This window comes from Protomyctophum parallelum (assembly GCF_964188405.1).
Source record: "Protomyctophum parallelum genome assembly, chromosome: 6".
In the NCBI taxonomy this organism is placed as follows: Eukaryota; Metazoa; Chordata; class Actinopteri; order Myctophiformes; family Myctophidae; genus Protomyctophum; species Protomyctophum parallelum.
In genome coordinates, this window is record NC_139701.1 from 35,553,300 (window position 1) to 35,569,909 (window position 16,610).

The window sequence follows — 16,610 nt, forward strand, 5'->3', positions numbered from 1 at the left end:
AGCCCCTCTGAGAGGCACTAACGCATCCTAGCTGACAACCCGGCTTCATCTTTAAAAGCTACATCACTCCTAATAGCTGTCAGCCCGAGATGTGTACAGGAACAACTTAATGTGACCGGACACTCTCGTTCAGAGAGAGGCACAGAGGAGAAGGAGGGAGGGAGGGGAGGGAGAGGAATAGTGTGTGTGTGTGTGCGTGTGTGCGTGCGTGCGTGCGTGTGTGCGAGAGAGAGAGAGAGATGGATCTGAGCCAACAGATAGGGAGGGGTGGCAAGGGAATTTGCAAAATAAAGAAAAATGGAAGTTAGCAATAGAATCATAGGAGGGGTTAGAAGAGGGTGGACAGAGTTGTATACAGTAGTGAGAAAATGGTGTATAGTAGTAGAGGAGAGGAGATAAGAGAGAGTGGCTCCACTGCTACGATGCAGGTAGCAGCCTCTCTTTCAATGTTTAATGACGGAAGGTCCGATCAATAAACATTACACAAGGTCCGAATGTAACCTCATCCTACAGGAGACAAAAGTTGCTCTAGTGGCCAAGGAGGAACTTTCCGCCTCTCCGTCCATCTGATAAGGTTTACGGGACTGAGCTTTCCCCGGCAGCCAGCAGAGACATTTGGTCTTTCTGCCAGAAGGGCCTTAGCAGAGTTCTTTAATCCTCAGGAGATCAGAGAACCTGATATGCCCCCTCAGCCAGCCCAACTGGCCCTTCACATCTGCTATTCCCCCCGGAAGTCACTGTATATACTATGTCTGGCCATGTGTGCGTGCGTGCATGTGATTTGCGACCATTCCTATGTACTTGTTTATGAGTTCTAGGAAAATGTGTGAGGGGGGTGGCGTATCTATACTGTATGTATTTTTGTGGTGTATATTCATCTCTGCTATACTTTCCTATGGAGCAAGGTCATGGCTCTACAGAGATTTTCCAGAAACAATAACATTAGTTTCCCAGTAGTTCCTTCCTAAAAACCATATATATAATCTATAGGGAGTATTACTGGGATCTCTGTCATGTAACACCTGTTTATGTCAGTCACAGACAGTGGTGAAAGCTATACCACAATATAAAAACACTTTGTTAGAAGTAAAAGGCCTGTATTCAAAATACAAGTCCAAAATGTATTGGCATCAAAATATACTTACCGTACCAAAGTAAATGTAAAAGGATGTTCAACGTATTCAAAAATAGCAGATCTACTAGCTCACAATGGTAAATGGTGCATTTATATACATATACATGTACATGTAGTATAGTGCTTTTATTCAAAGCGTTTTATATAGATTGTGCATTTCATTCCACCAACCTGCACACCAGGAGCAATTAGGGGTTCAGAGTATTGCTCAACACTGGGAAGCTCTCGGTTCCCATCCAGCCGATCTACCGGCCACTCTACCACTGAGCCACTGCCATATGCGTCACAATATGTCACTCACAATGCAATGTTGTGAGTTTGTAGATCATCTATTTTCAGAATAAAATAGTAACTAGTCTGTCTGCGCTGTCAAATAATTGTAGTGGAGTAAAAGTAGTAATATATTTACAATTATTCTAGAAGTAATAAAGTATTGAAAAATGGAAATAATGAAAAAAAAAGTACCTCCAAATTGGGCTGAACTGTACTTCAATACATGAGTAAATGTCCAGTCAACAATTCAGGTCCCTGGACACTGCTGCGTTTTTCTGATTTTTAGCAGCGTTTTTCCACCGGTTTTCCGGAAAACGTGTCCAGTCTGCAAGGACCTTACTGTTTGAGTTTCACACCGGATTTGATACACTGTTGAGTTACACACGGCATAAATTCAGTGTCAAAACCAGCCAACTCTTAAGAGGGCTTATAAACCACAGCATCTCTGTTTTGAGTCAGATCATGGTTGCATGTCATCCCTCCCTCTCTCTCTGCCCTAGCGTTCCTGTCATTCTTCGCTGTACTATAAATAAAAAGGATCAAATGCCCAAAAATCACAATTTAACCGGCTCTTTCATCCTTCACTTCTTCTCCCCTCCATGACTGAATTCATTTTCATGGATGAAAGTAGCTAGCTAGGGATCATAGCCTCCCCCTGGTCACTTTATTACATGAAAGGTTCTTTCATATCAAGGCCCTAACATCCACACGTCTCCTGCCTTTGTCCCCTACAGACTGGAAGAGTGGCATGTCCGTACCTACAGACATCGCCATAGCCTACCTGATCCAGGGAAGCTTCTATGGGCACTCCATCTATGCTACAGTCTACATGGACTCCTGGAGAAAAGACTCTACTGTCATGGTGGTGCACCATGTCATCACTCTCGCACTCATCAGCTTCTCCTATGCCTTCAGGTATGGTCCGTTTGTTTGGCGCTTGGGTTCAACGTTTCTGACATTGAAGAAAAACATAACTTAATTTCACACGTGAGTGTAATGGATTTTAGATGGGTTTCATGACATCTAATAATAGACAAATGCTTAAATTTGAATTGCAAGGTTGCCACCTGACTACAATGTGCCTAATGTGTGCTTAGGGAAAGCAGCATATGGTCAGCTTGGTTAAATCATGACAGCATAATGCAAATTGATGGATGCTATACAGCCATCTGTTTAATGTGCGATACCGAACCAAAGGTGTCCAGCAAAGCTGCAGGAAACCCGATAAGGCGGTGATGTGAAATTCTCCAGTGTTCTTACTTGGTATAATCAAATAACGCCCCAAAATACACAGAGACCGACAGGAAATGGACTGAGATGAGGTTTTTCTTTGTCATTCAGCAAACAAAGGTTATGACTGTCCTTGACACTGTTGTGATCCTAAACGTGACTTACTCATCTGTATGTACAGTAAGGCTCGGCGAACATAAGAGACACCAGCATCACACAACATGTTCTGAAGTTTATTCAGCAGCCACACACATTAAATATTACCATATTGGGTGGCATTTTGGTGTTAGCATTATGTTATGCTTTAGCTATTTTTTAAGAACAACTGACATAGAAACATAGCTTTTTCAGAAAACTGTCAGGATGTAGAAGACATTTTTAGAATCTGATCTCAGGTCAAAATGGGTTAATATACCTTTTGCACAATTAAACCACATTGAAGCAGGCAAGATAGGATTGGAATAGGAATAGATAGAAAACATGATTGAACAACGACATGCCTAGGCATACAGTATAGGTTTGCAGGTACGTGCACACATATACATCAAAGGCTGTCTGTAAAAAAGTTCCATTGTGAAGTTCAGCCAGAGCTCTTTGAATTTCACTTATTTTCTTGCTGGGCTGTGACGTCATCGTACTGTTGTAGATTCAATAATCTTCCAAAAATGAAGGATTGACAGAGTTTTATGATCATAACAGAACAGACTTGTGCTAGACCAGTCCTCTTCATCATTCAGTAATTGGGACTTATGATCAAAAACATGATGTTATGTAAAAACTAAATCTTAAATTTGCCACAGACAAGGCCAAGTCTTGCCACGACATAGGGACATATTGATGCCCAAATTGATGAACATATTCTCTCCCATCTAATTTTAGCCTGATTAACCATTCCCCCTTGAAATCACATTGCATTTCTTTCAATTAAATGTGATCGTTGTGCATTGATTCAGTTTCTTGGCGGAACTTGCTCTGCAAACTTCATGTGCAATGATAATGGGTTAGAAAGAATGTGCACTGTTGTTATTTTTGTCCACTTAAAAAAACATCTAAAAAATAATTGACATAGTGCATGTGGCACGTATCTCTCCTCAGATATCACAACGTAGGTGTTCTTGTATTGTTCCTGCATGACATCAGCGACATCCAGCTGGAGTTCAGCAAGCTCAACATCTACCTGAAGTCCAGAGGAGGAAGCTACTACCTCCTCAATGACATCCTGTCCAACATGGGCTCTGTTAGCTTCAGCATCACCTGGTGAGGCACAGTACACTCCTCTGATGATTCCCCTTCTGTCTCTAATTGTTCTCCTTTTTCGTCTCTTTGCCGGGCCCTATTTTAACGGTGGAACTGTAGTGCGCCATCCACCATGACGCATGGTATTAACACATTTATTGCTTCTGACAGAATTCTCCATCATTTAAAATCCAACCGTTTTTTTTGTCGATGTTTTTTGCCTCTTGCTCTTTCATTCTCTGTCTCAATATGTTCCCCTCTCTGTCTTTCTCTGTATTTTCTCCACAGCTCTGATGTCTCAGTGAAGACAAGCTAAGATTTAGACCAAACGTTTAAGGTCTCACTCTCTCTCTGTCTCACTCTCTCTGTCTCTCTCTCTCTCTCTCTCTCTCTCTTTGCCAGGTTCTGGTTCCGTCTATACTGGTTCCCACTGAAGGTGCTCTATGCCACCTGTGTGTCCAGCCTCCAGTCTGTCCCCAACATCCCCTTCTACTTCTTCTTCAACGCCCTGCTCCTGGCTCTGCTCTTAATGAACATCTATTGGTTCCTGGTGAGGACACGCACGCAAGCACGCACGCACACACACACACACACACACACACACACACACACACACACACACACACACACACACACACAGTACTATCTTGGTTAATCTGGATTTTTAATCTAAAATGATTACAGTCAGAGGTGGACACCTAAGTACATTTACTTAAGTACTGTACTTAAGTACAACATTTGTACTTAAGTACTGACTTGAGTACAACATTTGTACTTAAGAACAGATTTACTTAAGTAAATGTCCACCTCTGGTGGACAGTTTGATTTCTTGCTAATGTTCCACAAATGCTGTCTTGAAAAATAATCTCCTCTCCTCCCCTGTAGTTCATCGTGTTGTTTGTGGTGAAGGTCCTGAAGTTGAAGGAGGTGAATGATGTTCGGGAGTATGAGGAGGAGGAGGGCTCCAAGGCAGCAGCAGGTCTGCTCAAACGGCCTCAGCCGCAAGACAATAATGATGCAGGACATCAAAACTCCACCCATGGGTGAGTCTATTAATGTAATCAGATCAGTGACACACGGACATGCATTGACAGATTAAGAACCGTTTAAATCCATGATCACTGGCCTGGGCCGTGGCTCAGCGGTCCAGGCACCTTGGCTGGTAATTCAGTCTGGCAGTGTGCCGCGGGTTCGACTCCCGATCCTGACACCCCCCACTGCATGTCACCCCCCCCCCCATCTCTCTCCCCATTTCCCGTCATCATTTCCTGTCTGTCCCTCTATTCAGTATTTTAGCTGTGACGTGAGCGTCCCCTCCTGAGATACTTCCGGGTCCTACTTTTGTGTCGCTTTTGTGTCCCCATGGAGTTATACTGTGACGCTCCGTCGGACTAAATCTGAGACGAAAACAACCACGAAAGTCTAATTTTACCGCGTTCCTCGCAACAACAAAGCTGCGCTGCTCTCCCAAATCTGACAGTGACAGGCCGTCTGTCCCACATGGAATACTATCGCCATTTTATTTTATTGTGTCAAATAAATCCTCATAATGCAAAATAGATGTACTCAAGCCTGCACACATTCTAAATATACCCCAGAAATATTTTACCGATCAAATGGACTGTTGCCACCTTCAATAATAATGATAATAATGGTCTTTATTGTCTCCACATCATATATATTTGTTGTCATGGACACTTGTACAAAACATTAATAATTCCACTCGAGTTGGAAGCATTAAGACCCATTTTAACCCTCAATGGCTTCCTTTCTGAAAAATAACGTCACTGTAAAAAGATTCACGCGTTTAGATATTCAATTTACAATGAGATGCGGACGGGAGCTGGTGCCAATTGGACCCGGACGTAACGTAGCACTACAAAATGACGTCGGACTTAAATACTGAATAAAAAATCAACTGAATGGTGCAACCCCCCGCCATCTCTCTCTGTTTGTGGCACAACAGCACCCCTACTGGTACTCATTCTCGTGTTCATTAACGTCACAGGGACACATAGGTGAACACGGCACATTGCTGTTCCTTAGTGGTTGCACCACTCAAAAATATAAAATAAAAGCCAAAAAAAAAAAAACATGATCACTTGCTCTCCAACTCAAAATGGAGACTGTCTTTATGGCTCAAAAAAAGTGAAAAGTTACACTTTCTAGATTTCCTGTTATCAGCTACAGATACTAGATAAGACATCATAATAAAGTAGGTGCAGTCAATTGCGTAACCAATGCCGCATTTAGCACCATGAGTGTGATCATTATCATTATCCCCCTAAATGTGTCATTTATAGTTCCAAAGGTGCCATCATGTCACTTTCCACCTATAGTTTGTGTATCCACGTTTTTCCCCGCCAACGTACTGGGGCTCCTTGTGTGTGTGCTTTGCTTCATTCAGGCCGTGTTGCCATGTCTGCTTATTATGGGCTTGATTCTAAAGTGTATAGTAGTTGCTTATTTGGGCTGGCTTCCACATTTCTTCACAACAAGGAAACCCAGATGAATTCTATGTCATTGTCCACAGACATCCATCTGAACATATGTTGTGCCTTTTTTATTAAAATGTTTAAAAAATATTCAAAATATTTCGATTTATTCTCAATGTGTTTTTAAATAACGGATGTACAACCTCACAATGTGTCACTGTGAGCTTGTAGATCAGCTATTTTCATTTGTGCTTGTTTTCATAGACCTGGCCACTTATTTCTCTTGCAAAACTGACAACACAGCAAGAGAAGGGAAGAACTTGTGCACACACCAACGCAAAGACTTATGGGCTATATGAAAAATGTGGATAGGCAAGTCCAGCTAAGCTGCTGCCATATGCTATGAACATGCCTAGAACATGCCAACCCAAGTAAAACCATTGTTTACTTGATTAGTGGTAGTGTCTTTATCTTTAACTTCAGCAATCACAAAACTAGGACTATTTTCATACATTCTGACAGTGGAGTTTCTGTATAGATATAAATTAGGTATAATTACATGCAAAATTATAGTTGATCTATAATTGATCAAATGACATCAATCAATCAACTATGTACATGTGTTTCTTTATCTATGGAGTTACCTATTCACTCAGTGTGGCTAACTTGGGTTTTAAAATTAAACTAACCAAAGTTCATTAACACTCTTCTCTACTGTCAGTAACCTGATCAAACCCATGGACACCACCAGTAAATGTGAATAATTTCTCACATTTTTCCAAAACGAAAATAGACACCATTCACTCTGAACTAGACACCCCCTCCCCAACGTCTATCCACAGTCTATATTTTGTTTATCAGAGTTTTCGGCGTGCTACGGCCCCGGAACGAGAAAGATGAATGAAACAAAAAGTAAACATCTCCACGTGGCTCTGCAGCAGCAGGAAGTGTCTCAGGAAGTGAACGTAACAACTGGCATCGATTGCATCCTATAGTCTAGGCCAAAAACCTGGGTCTTAAAAAGGCTAGTCTAGGCACATTAGTGAAAAAGAACCGACAGCCTGTTTATTCATATTAAGCAAGATGATCATGTAAAAAACACAACAAAAACACATTTTACTGAAAGAAAGAAAGACATTATGAAACGTATTATGTATTTATTAAAAAAAAATATATATATATATATATTTATTTTTTTAAATCGATGGGTGGTCCAGCTCTCTATATGGGTGGGCCGCGGCCCACCCAGGCCCACTCGTAGCTGCGTGCCTGCCCCATCTCCAATCTCCCCTTCATCTCCAAAATTCGCCTTACAACTCAAGTCAGACCTAATAATAATCAATTGCATTTTTATAGCGCTTTTCCAAGTGCTCAAAGCGCTTTACAATGGTTCATTCATTCATACATTGGGAGGTAAAGCGGCGAACAGTCGACGCCAGCGTCCTCACTTCCCACACCAATGGTGGCAAGCTTTCACTGACCGACTCATTGGAGGCAATGTAGGGTTCAGTGTCATGCCCAAGATCATTGTACGACCTGCCCCTCCGCCCCCTCAGGTCCAGTGAAGCCAACCTCCTGAAGGTCCGCAAGGCCAGGTACCGCACCTGGGGGGACAGGGCCTTCTACGCCCCCAACCTCTAGAATGCTCTCCCCAACCATCTCAGAGTTTCCCCCTCCCTCCTCTCCTTCAAAACCTCACTCAAAACCCACCTCTTCAAGATAGCTTTCCCCAGCTGAGGTCTGGTTAAGATGTCCCCCCTTCCCTTGTTTATCCTTTTACGTTTTTAACCTGCACTGATCTTGTACTTGCTTTGCTTTAATAGTTTTGTTTTCTTGAATAAAGATTGTTCCTAGTGTTTTATGTAAAGCGCTTTGGGTATTTAGAAAAGCTCTATGTAAATGTAAGCTATTATTATTAAATCTGTCCGCAGAGTAGGACAGATTTAAGTAGAAATCACAAAAACATTTTTGTAATCTTTGACACTCACGCACGCACGCACGCACGCACGCACGCACGCACGCACGCACGCACGCACACACACACACACACACACACACACACACACACACACACACACACACACACACACACACACACACACATACACACACACACACACACACACACACACACGGCAGAAGGAGCAGCTCTGCCATAGGGGATTATTGTGTAAGTTGTCCAGATAGGTAGATAGGATCAAAGAGCCCCATGTCCATATGGAGATGTGATTATAGTGTTAACCTCCCCCACATCTTATCTTCCTGGCCTTGAGCTCTGATGATAGTCTCTTTGCCTGCTAACGCCACACATCTGCTAATCACCAACCAAACCAACATGCATGTTCTGCCCAGAGGAAGACACATCAGCTGATAGAAAAATACAGTAAAGCCTAATTTATACATTGAAGTCTGACAGTGTCATTCATTGAAAATAATAGATTCCAAGCATACGACAAAGTGATAATGTTCAACCAAGAACAAACCTGAGGAAGGAAACTTAAGGCCGGCGAACATTTGTTTTGCGCTGAATGTAAACAGTAATTCTTTGCTGTAATGAAGTGACGTCCTACTTGGGTAATGTTGTGAGTGGCTGTCATTTCCTTGTGTTACATAGATTATTGCAAGTCCTTTCTTTTTCTTTAACCTTTATTTATTCAGGGAAGTCAGTTGAGAGCAAGCTCTCCAGAGGGCAGAGTGGTAGATTGTGTCGAGTGGTTTTAGTGACGACGGAGCTGCATGTATCTAATATCGTCATAGTCGATAACTGATAAGATTGTGCTTTGAATCAACTGCTTCCTATTGTTTGAATTAAAGCAAGCTTTGTTTCTATAGAGGAATGCTAGTTTTGGTTTTAGTTTTGAGAAATGTGGGTTGAGTTGAGAGAAGTTGAGAAATGTGGGTTTTAAATGATAGTTTGTCGTCTATCCATATGCCCAGATATTTATAGTTTGAGACTCTTTCAATAGGAGTCCCCTCTCTAGTTATGTTATAGATTGTTTGGGTGGCATTTGGTTTTGAGACTGAATAGATGATGTTGTCTGTGTAAAGATGTAATGCACTATTTGTAACTCCACTGCTAAAATCATTTATAAAAAAGTGTGATTAGAAACGGGACTATAGGATCAATCCTTGAGGAACCCAATCCTCATGAATTCTTCATGTGCTTTGCTCTGTCACTCCCATGTTGCTTTCCAATGACTTTCTACGCGTGTAAGTCCCGCCCCCTTTCAGAACGACGAGGGCACCAGAAGAGAATTCCCATTCATTTTTCCTTGAATTTTTAAGCCTCGGACAAAGCCACCTTGGCTCCTGACAAATCATGACAATAAATAAAACTTTTTGGGACGAACAAATAATAAGAAAGACTCTAAGAAAAGTGTTTTATTTGTTCTAATTATGTGTTTATTGTCATGATTTGTCAGGAGCCGAGTTGGCTTTGTCCGAGGCTTAAAGGTCTTTAAATAAATAATTTTTGAAACATCTATGAAAACATTTATGGGAAATTCTCTTCCGGTGCCCTCGCAGGGCATTCATTCTAATCCTCTTCTTTGGCTTTCCTCTGTTCCCCTGTTCTGTTCCCTCATTCACATTCACACTCATTCCGGTTTCCCCTCTTCTCTCCCTGCTGCAGGAAGCATGTGCAGAATGGCCTCTCCAAGGAGAAACATCTATAATGACCTCCCCATCGCCACCACTTGGCACTTGAGTACAAATACAAGCAAGAGGAGGCTCATCTGGTGTGGCTCGCACTCAAACCTGGCTGAGAGCAGAGCTCCATGAAACAGAAAAAGGACGAAAACATAATTTAGGACGCAATCTTTTTAGTTTTGTTTCGTTCGGTTTGATTGCTTTTCTGTCATCATGTTGGTTTTGATTGTGTTCTCTTTTTTTTTTTTTTTAGCACTGTGAATGTTATTTCAGGTGACCTTACAGTCTTATTGTTAGCATCATCACATCTGGTAGATCACATAGAGGCACGACAGAGAGGGGCGTTGGTCACGTGCAAACCCAGAGTCATGTACAGTTCTGCCGGGTGTGTAGATACTCTGCGGTCATAATCATCATCATAATCATCATCATCGGCATGGCCCTGGACAACACGTACAGGGGTTAAAGTGCTCATCCAGTCTATACCTACAGTACCGATAATGACCCCATGCTGGAGGGCCGAGCAATGTTCAAAGTTCTCTCTGTCTGTCATGACTGACTCCACAGGATTGATTGACCACCAGTGTTTGTGTAACACCGACCACGCAATATATATTTTTTTTATTTTGTTTGCTTTCAATCATCCTCTTTGACTCCAGATGTGAGGTTGAAGATCCGGCCGTAAAGAAAAGGGAAGGTGTTGCGCCGTGCATCGTTCAAAAATGGCTCCGCTGTGGTCTCTCGCTCTCTGGTGTCGTTTGACCAACTCAACTCGTATTGATTTTCCATATCATCGCACAGGTCGATGTCTGTGAACCACAAAGCGACCCCCCACTGTGTCCGTGGGGTGGGAGGGTGTCTCTGTGCTCTGAGCGCTGACAGAAAGTCTTTTGTAATGTGAAGGACATGCTGGTCATTTCATGGGAAACATTTCACATTTTGTTTAATTTCAGCAGTTTTTTTCTTTCTTTTTCAAATATGTTTTTGTTTTTTTCTTCTCTCTTGTGATGGAATAGGCAATGGAATGAATATGTGTTGGAAATATTAACTTTTACTGCAATTTAACATTTTATGTTTTTTTGTGTCTTGTATGACATCTGTTGAAGCACTTATATGAAGGCATACAAGCTGATTGCTGGTTTAATGATGACAGTTTGATTGATTGATTGGGTTTTGGTATCATCCTCATGATTTCTTTTTTTAGATGAATGTGAATATTATCCAAAAACAATTTGTGGGTAGTGGCAGTCAGGTTCACAGTAAAACTTTAACAATGGCCCTGAATTTATATAGAGTTGATAAAAAAACAAAACAATGAAGTATGACTTTAAAAAAAAATAAGAAAAGAAAAAATGACATAATTATGCACACATTATGGTATTGTGGAATGCATGGCATTGGAATGGTTTTGGAAATACGCTATGAAGTTGTTTTAAAAACAAATGACAAAGAAGAAAAACTACTATCAATGTAATCGTAACCTCTTTATCAATGTGCATAACTTATCTTGAAAGTGAACTCACCTGAAGCTGCAGAGATAACTAGAAATACAGTATGTATGTGTGCGTGCCGTGCGCGCACATTTACAAATTTGGACCTGCCTCCTCTGACCTTAGTGTGTGAGCAGGGTTCGATTTGCTGGGGGAATGGGGGACATCCACACCTCTGCTTTTGATACCCCCCTCTGGTCATCCATGTTTATCTCTGGGGACAGGTTTTTATCCCTGCTTCTGGTCAGACTCAATTCAATATATGCATTTCCTTTTTGGAAATGTAGACTGTCTGATATTTGATATTTATGTTTGATAATAGAACAATTTAACAATTTAATTCAAAATATAATGCTAACCACAGTGTCCCTGCCGTCCCTATTTTGGACAAATTGTGATTATTATTCACTAGTGAAAATGCTGTGGCAGATCTGCAAGCTCCCAATGCGTCGCGATGCGTTGTGTGAGCTTCTAGATCGGCTATTTTCACTAATTGTGTGAATAATATAGGGCTGAAGGGTGCAGTGCCGAATTGCTTTTCAATGGGAACGGAGTGGTTTGTTGCCATTGGCGGATTTCCGCAAAAAAAACTAACCCTAAATGGTTAAGAAAATGTCCCTCTCCTCTGTTTTTGTTTTCTTTCTTTTTAATCGAACCCTGTGAGGCATGGTTTCTGTATTTGAGTGAATGTACAGTATATGTAGGCATATGCTGCAGCTCTGCAGGAGTCCCCTTTACTGAAAACCATGAAATATGAATAAGGGTTGTATCCGTCCTCTACCTTCTCGATCAAATTCAAGTTCTTGTTTTGATGAACGGCATGCTTGTTCTGCTGGAGTAGGCCACAGATGTCTTGTTATTGTTCAGCAGATGATACGTCCCAAACTGTCCAGTACATGGCCTCGTCTTCCACATCCCCTCAAGGCCCGCTAACTGGCTCGGAGAGCTCTGTAACATGTTAGCGGTCTGGGGGATTTACAACATTTACATTCAACATCATCATCGCTGCTGATCCTACGTTTCATCTTTGTTGATGAGTTTTGGAATTGCTGCTGTTTTCCCTCTGAGAACACTGTTTGTATTCCTGTCGTATGTATTGTTTTTATAGATCACAGTTGTCTGGGTTTAGTCCTGAACCTGTTCCCCTTTTTCATTGCATTCCATGTTACTTGATAAGAAGAAGTTAATGTTCAGGTTATCTGGGGTACTGTAGACCCTACAGTATGCATATGTTATGTGTGTGCTGTAGTGCCACATCATGCTATGTTTTATTAATGTTCTATAATTTATTTAGACAGATTCTATATCATCCAAAGGCATCAAATAGCTTTTTTCAGAACCATTGCTTTCTGATTTTAACCTCTAGGTGGAGGAAAGCCAACTTTTGCGGCATGTCATTCTGATGTGGATGACCTGCCTGTTCAGTTCATCTCCTCTACCTCCACCCTGAAGAGATACTGTATCTCCTGTGAAGCTAGTTTATCAATGTTTTGACCTATATTAGTTGTTAACTGGTAATTCCAACGGGGAGCAGAGTTTGCTGTAAACTCACAACTATGATCTCTGTTTAGCTAGAACTGGTTCCTGGGGTTCACCGTGGCCTAGTGAATTTTCCGCTGTACTGTCTACAAAAGGCTTATAAGTGTTCTTTCCGTCCACCTCTGCCCAGCTCCCTCTGTCTACAGACAGCACTATGACCGACAATGTGAATCAAGGAGAAAACCACTTATGCCCCCCCTTGGAAAAAAAGAAAAGAAATACAATTTGTTATAAAGGGACAAATATTAACGATTTATCCGCCTAGTATCCTTTCAGTCCAGATTTGGCATGTCTTTCTTAAGCATTCAATACGACGTTGGCTTAAGCTTCAGTTCATCCTGGGTTAGCTAGGGTAGATGCTACTTGGGAAACATTTGGCAGATGAAGCTCATTATGATGACAATGCATTTACATGTTGAGTTTGGGTGATGTATTAATGCTTCTAGAATGTGCCAACTTAATTCACAAACCTATGTGTTTCTGGGACCTGGTTATGAGGAAGAGGTTGTAGTGAATATGAGGGGCAGTTGCTCCACAGGTATTTCTTACAAATTGCACTGTAATTTATTACTATTATTTTTATTGTTCATTATTAGGCAAAAGAAGTAGTAACGTCTAGAGAATCTGTGGGAATTGTTATGACTTTCTTTGAGGGGACAAATCATGATGTATGTCAATCTCTGTTCAAAGTGTATTTTCAGAAATCATGTTTTATTTGGACCAATGATAAGACTACACTGTAAGGTCTATCATCAGCCCCCTCCCTCCTCCCTCATAGTTTAAATTTGACCAGATTGTGAATCTGAGCACTTGATAAGACAGGTACTTACTCTTTTATAATAATTTTAATAACTCCATTGAACCAGTGTTATTGTATAATTTCCCCCCATAAAATAAACATTTCAAATTAAGGAAAAAGGAATGGGTGTTGCAGATTTCTTTTAACAAATACATTTATTTTGTTATAACTGATGTAATTTCCAATGCAAGGATGTGGTGGTAAAACTGCTAAGACAGACAACGAATGTCTAAGATTCAATTCAGTCAGTGCACAGATAAGCATCGTCTGCTTCAATAAATTAATAGATATTTACCACAATTAAATTAACCAATTCTTTTCAGTTTCCATTGTTGTAGAGAGGGACGTCAGGCATGATGCAATATATGGAATACGCACAGAAAACAAACATCACTCGCTCTTCACAAAAGGCAGGGCAAAGTCTTGATCAAGGCATACATTGCAGTATACATGCTGTACCGGCACACTCTTCCATCAACACCAATTCCTTAAACCACTATAAATTACATAACCTGTTGATCTGGGTGGGGTCAATACTTCCTCCTATGTCAAATCTTTAAACTGAGAATAGCTGATCCACAAGCTCTATTTCTTTCAGAATATTCTTCAAGACCTGCCCAGAATAGCGATGACTTCTAACAATGAAATGTGCCATAATGGTATGTTTTTGTTGTTTTTAAACCAAAAACATCATGGCTGATGTAATTTATCGTATACTGTACTAGTGTATACTGCAACGTAGACTTGACTGAAGGTGTTGCTACAAACAAGGGTCACATTCATCACAGCAGACAGCACTTTCTGAAGGTCTATTGATATAAGAGTTCATTCTGTAACATGTCTGATGTGGCACTGTCATGTGCAGATAATTGTGGAATATGACCTTCTGTGAGTGTCAAACACCTTTGGTTCCATAAGATTACTGTGAGATTGCAGATAGTGGATTTCAACAAGAAATCTGTGAATTCACTCCCCCCCCCAAAAAAACCTGAACAATTAAAAACGAGACAAAATGTCACACACATGGCAACAGTAAAGATAAGTGACCAAAAAAAAAGAAGGCAGACTAAACAATCAATGTTAAATCCATTTGTAGGGCAGGACATTTGCCTTTTTGTCTGCATGCCAGCGGCTGGTAATTTGCTAAATTCACTTCCACTTTCAATATTTTACAAGTCACCAAGATTGTTATGAAGCAGGTTCTCCAAAAGGTGATTTGTTACCTGTCAAAGTGGGTAATTAAGTAGACCAACTTTGTGACCACAACCACAATTTACAACTGCATTTATGGCAGCAACTGCAAGTATCATACCCTCCCTTGACCTATTTTACTGTAATCGTTGTACTAAGAGGTGCACGATATTGAAATTATGGCCGATATCCGATTATTTGCAGCATCATTGCCGATATACATTATATTTTTATTTAACTCCTTGCCGATTTTTTTTTATTTTAAATTTTCAAACTGTTTTGCTGGTGAATGTAGATGGTAATCCCCACTAACAGCTGCTCTTAAAAGAGACAGAAATGGGCAGACTATCGTGCATCTCTAATTGTACTGAATGAATATAAGGTGGATTCACAGATAGAGCAGCAAGACATTGTTTCAGGTCTTGCTAATTTTCACTAAAAAGGCAATGGCATATACAGTATTGTATTTCACATTTAATTTTAGATAAGCCATCCTTCACGTAAACAATTCTTCGGTTAGAGGACATTTTTAAGTCAACTGGGCTGGCTAATAGAACTCTAATATACCATGTATATAAACACACATATTTATTCCTTTCAGAGTAATTCCTGTACAGTCAAGTCTTCCTCCTAGCTGCCTTTGAAGACAACAGACACCTCCACATTAGTTTGGCAGAATAAACACTTTGAGAGGAAGGCAGAGTGATCAGTGGGTACAGTAATGGTTTAGCCCTCACAACCTACTTTAAACAGTGTAGATCCCAGAGCTTTGGATACTGTAGGTTTCAGGCAGCCACTTGGTTAGCTACATGGAACGCCAAAAAAGCTCTGACAAAAAACAAAACAAAAAAAACATCCACCCCCAGGGCTTAGACCAGTGGTTCTCAAAGTGGGGTCCAGTTGGACCCTTACAGGTGTTCAATGTGAGAGTTATGGGGTGGGGGGGGAGGGGGCCGGGTGTCATTGAAATTAAAAGGTTTGAGAACAACTGGTCTGGCTTAGATCCACCCTCTACTCAATGATCCACAGATTAGATTGGACACAAATAAAATAACAGGCAGGCTACAGGTTGGATTTGTGATGAATAATGACCGGTGAAATGTCTGTTCATGGGGACAGAAGACATAGGAACAAATCCCAACTATTTTGGCCACTGAGACCACTAAAAGTTGGCAGCAAGAAAGGATCTGACATCAGTTTTCTTCGGGTTGAGGCGGGGAAAGGGGGGCATTAGTTGTATGGAAAACTTCACAAATAGAGCTGCTTTGTCCAGCCCTTGTGTTCTTATTGGCTAGTGTTTGTTGATGACTTGAAGAAAAGGGATGGAAGTCTAGATGAGAAGAGGAAATGGGTGGAGCCTAGTGAGTCTTTGTCTTGGGCTGGGTGATTCTGCGGACAATACTGTAGAAGACACCAAAGTTCTGGAATAGACAGAGGCAACATTACCAATTAATCAACTAAGGAGTACCAATTATGAATTATACATACACCTATATGACTGATATCTCCCAGTATAGCACTCTGAATGCATCCATCTAGTTACCGGCAAACCTACCACTGGCCACTGTTAACAACAGAGTAGTTTACATCTTCAATTTCTAATGAATCATTTAGTATATCTCTCTCTCTCTCTC

General features: G+C 41.0%; 2 protein-coding genes across 6 annotated transcripts in view; one reads left to right on the forward strand and one right to left on the reverse strand.

The window, feature by feature from the left end:
* Positions 1-11,000, forward strand: part of cers1 (ceramide synthase 1) — a 41,895-nt gene extending 30,895 nt beyond the window's left edge. For all 3 annotated transcript variants that reach the window (XM_083767506.1, XM_083767507.1, XM_083767508.1), the window contains exons 3-7: positions 2,143-2,323; positions 3,734-3,895; positions 4,277-4,424; positions 4,760-4,917; positions 9,941-11,000. In XM_083767506.1, coding sequence (XP_083623632.1) covers positions 2,143-2,323; positions 3,734-3,895; positions 4,277-4,424; positions 4,760-4,917; positions 9,941-9,983 — 692 coding nt within the window. In that variant the 3' untranslated portion in view covers positions 9,984-11,000. The remainder of the gene's footprint in view (positions 1-2,142; positions 2,324-3,733; positions 3,896-4,276; positions 4,425-4,759; positions 4,918-9,940) is intronic.
* The window catches only part of ncln (nicalin), a 115,590-nt gene that overhangs the window by 86,375 nt on the left and 12,605 nt on the right, over positions 1-16,610 (reverse strand). The window contains exons 15-16 of one of the 3 annotated variants that reach the window (XM_083767503.1): positions 11,271-16,397; positions 11,177-11,222 (exon numbers count right to left, since the gene is read on the reverse strand). In XM_083767503.1, the coding sequence (XP_083623629.1) occupies positions 16,335-16,397 (63 nt within the window). In that variant the 3' untranslated portion in view covers positions 11,177-11,222; positions 11,271-16,334. Of the gene's footprint in view, positions 1-11,176; positions 11,223-11,270; positions 16,398-16,610 lie in introns of those variants that run through there. The other 2 variants (XM_083767504.1, XM_083767505.1) reach the window with 2 other exon arrangements.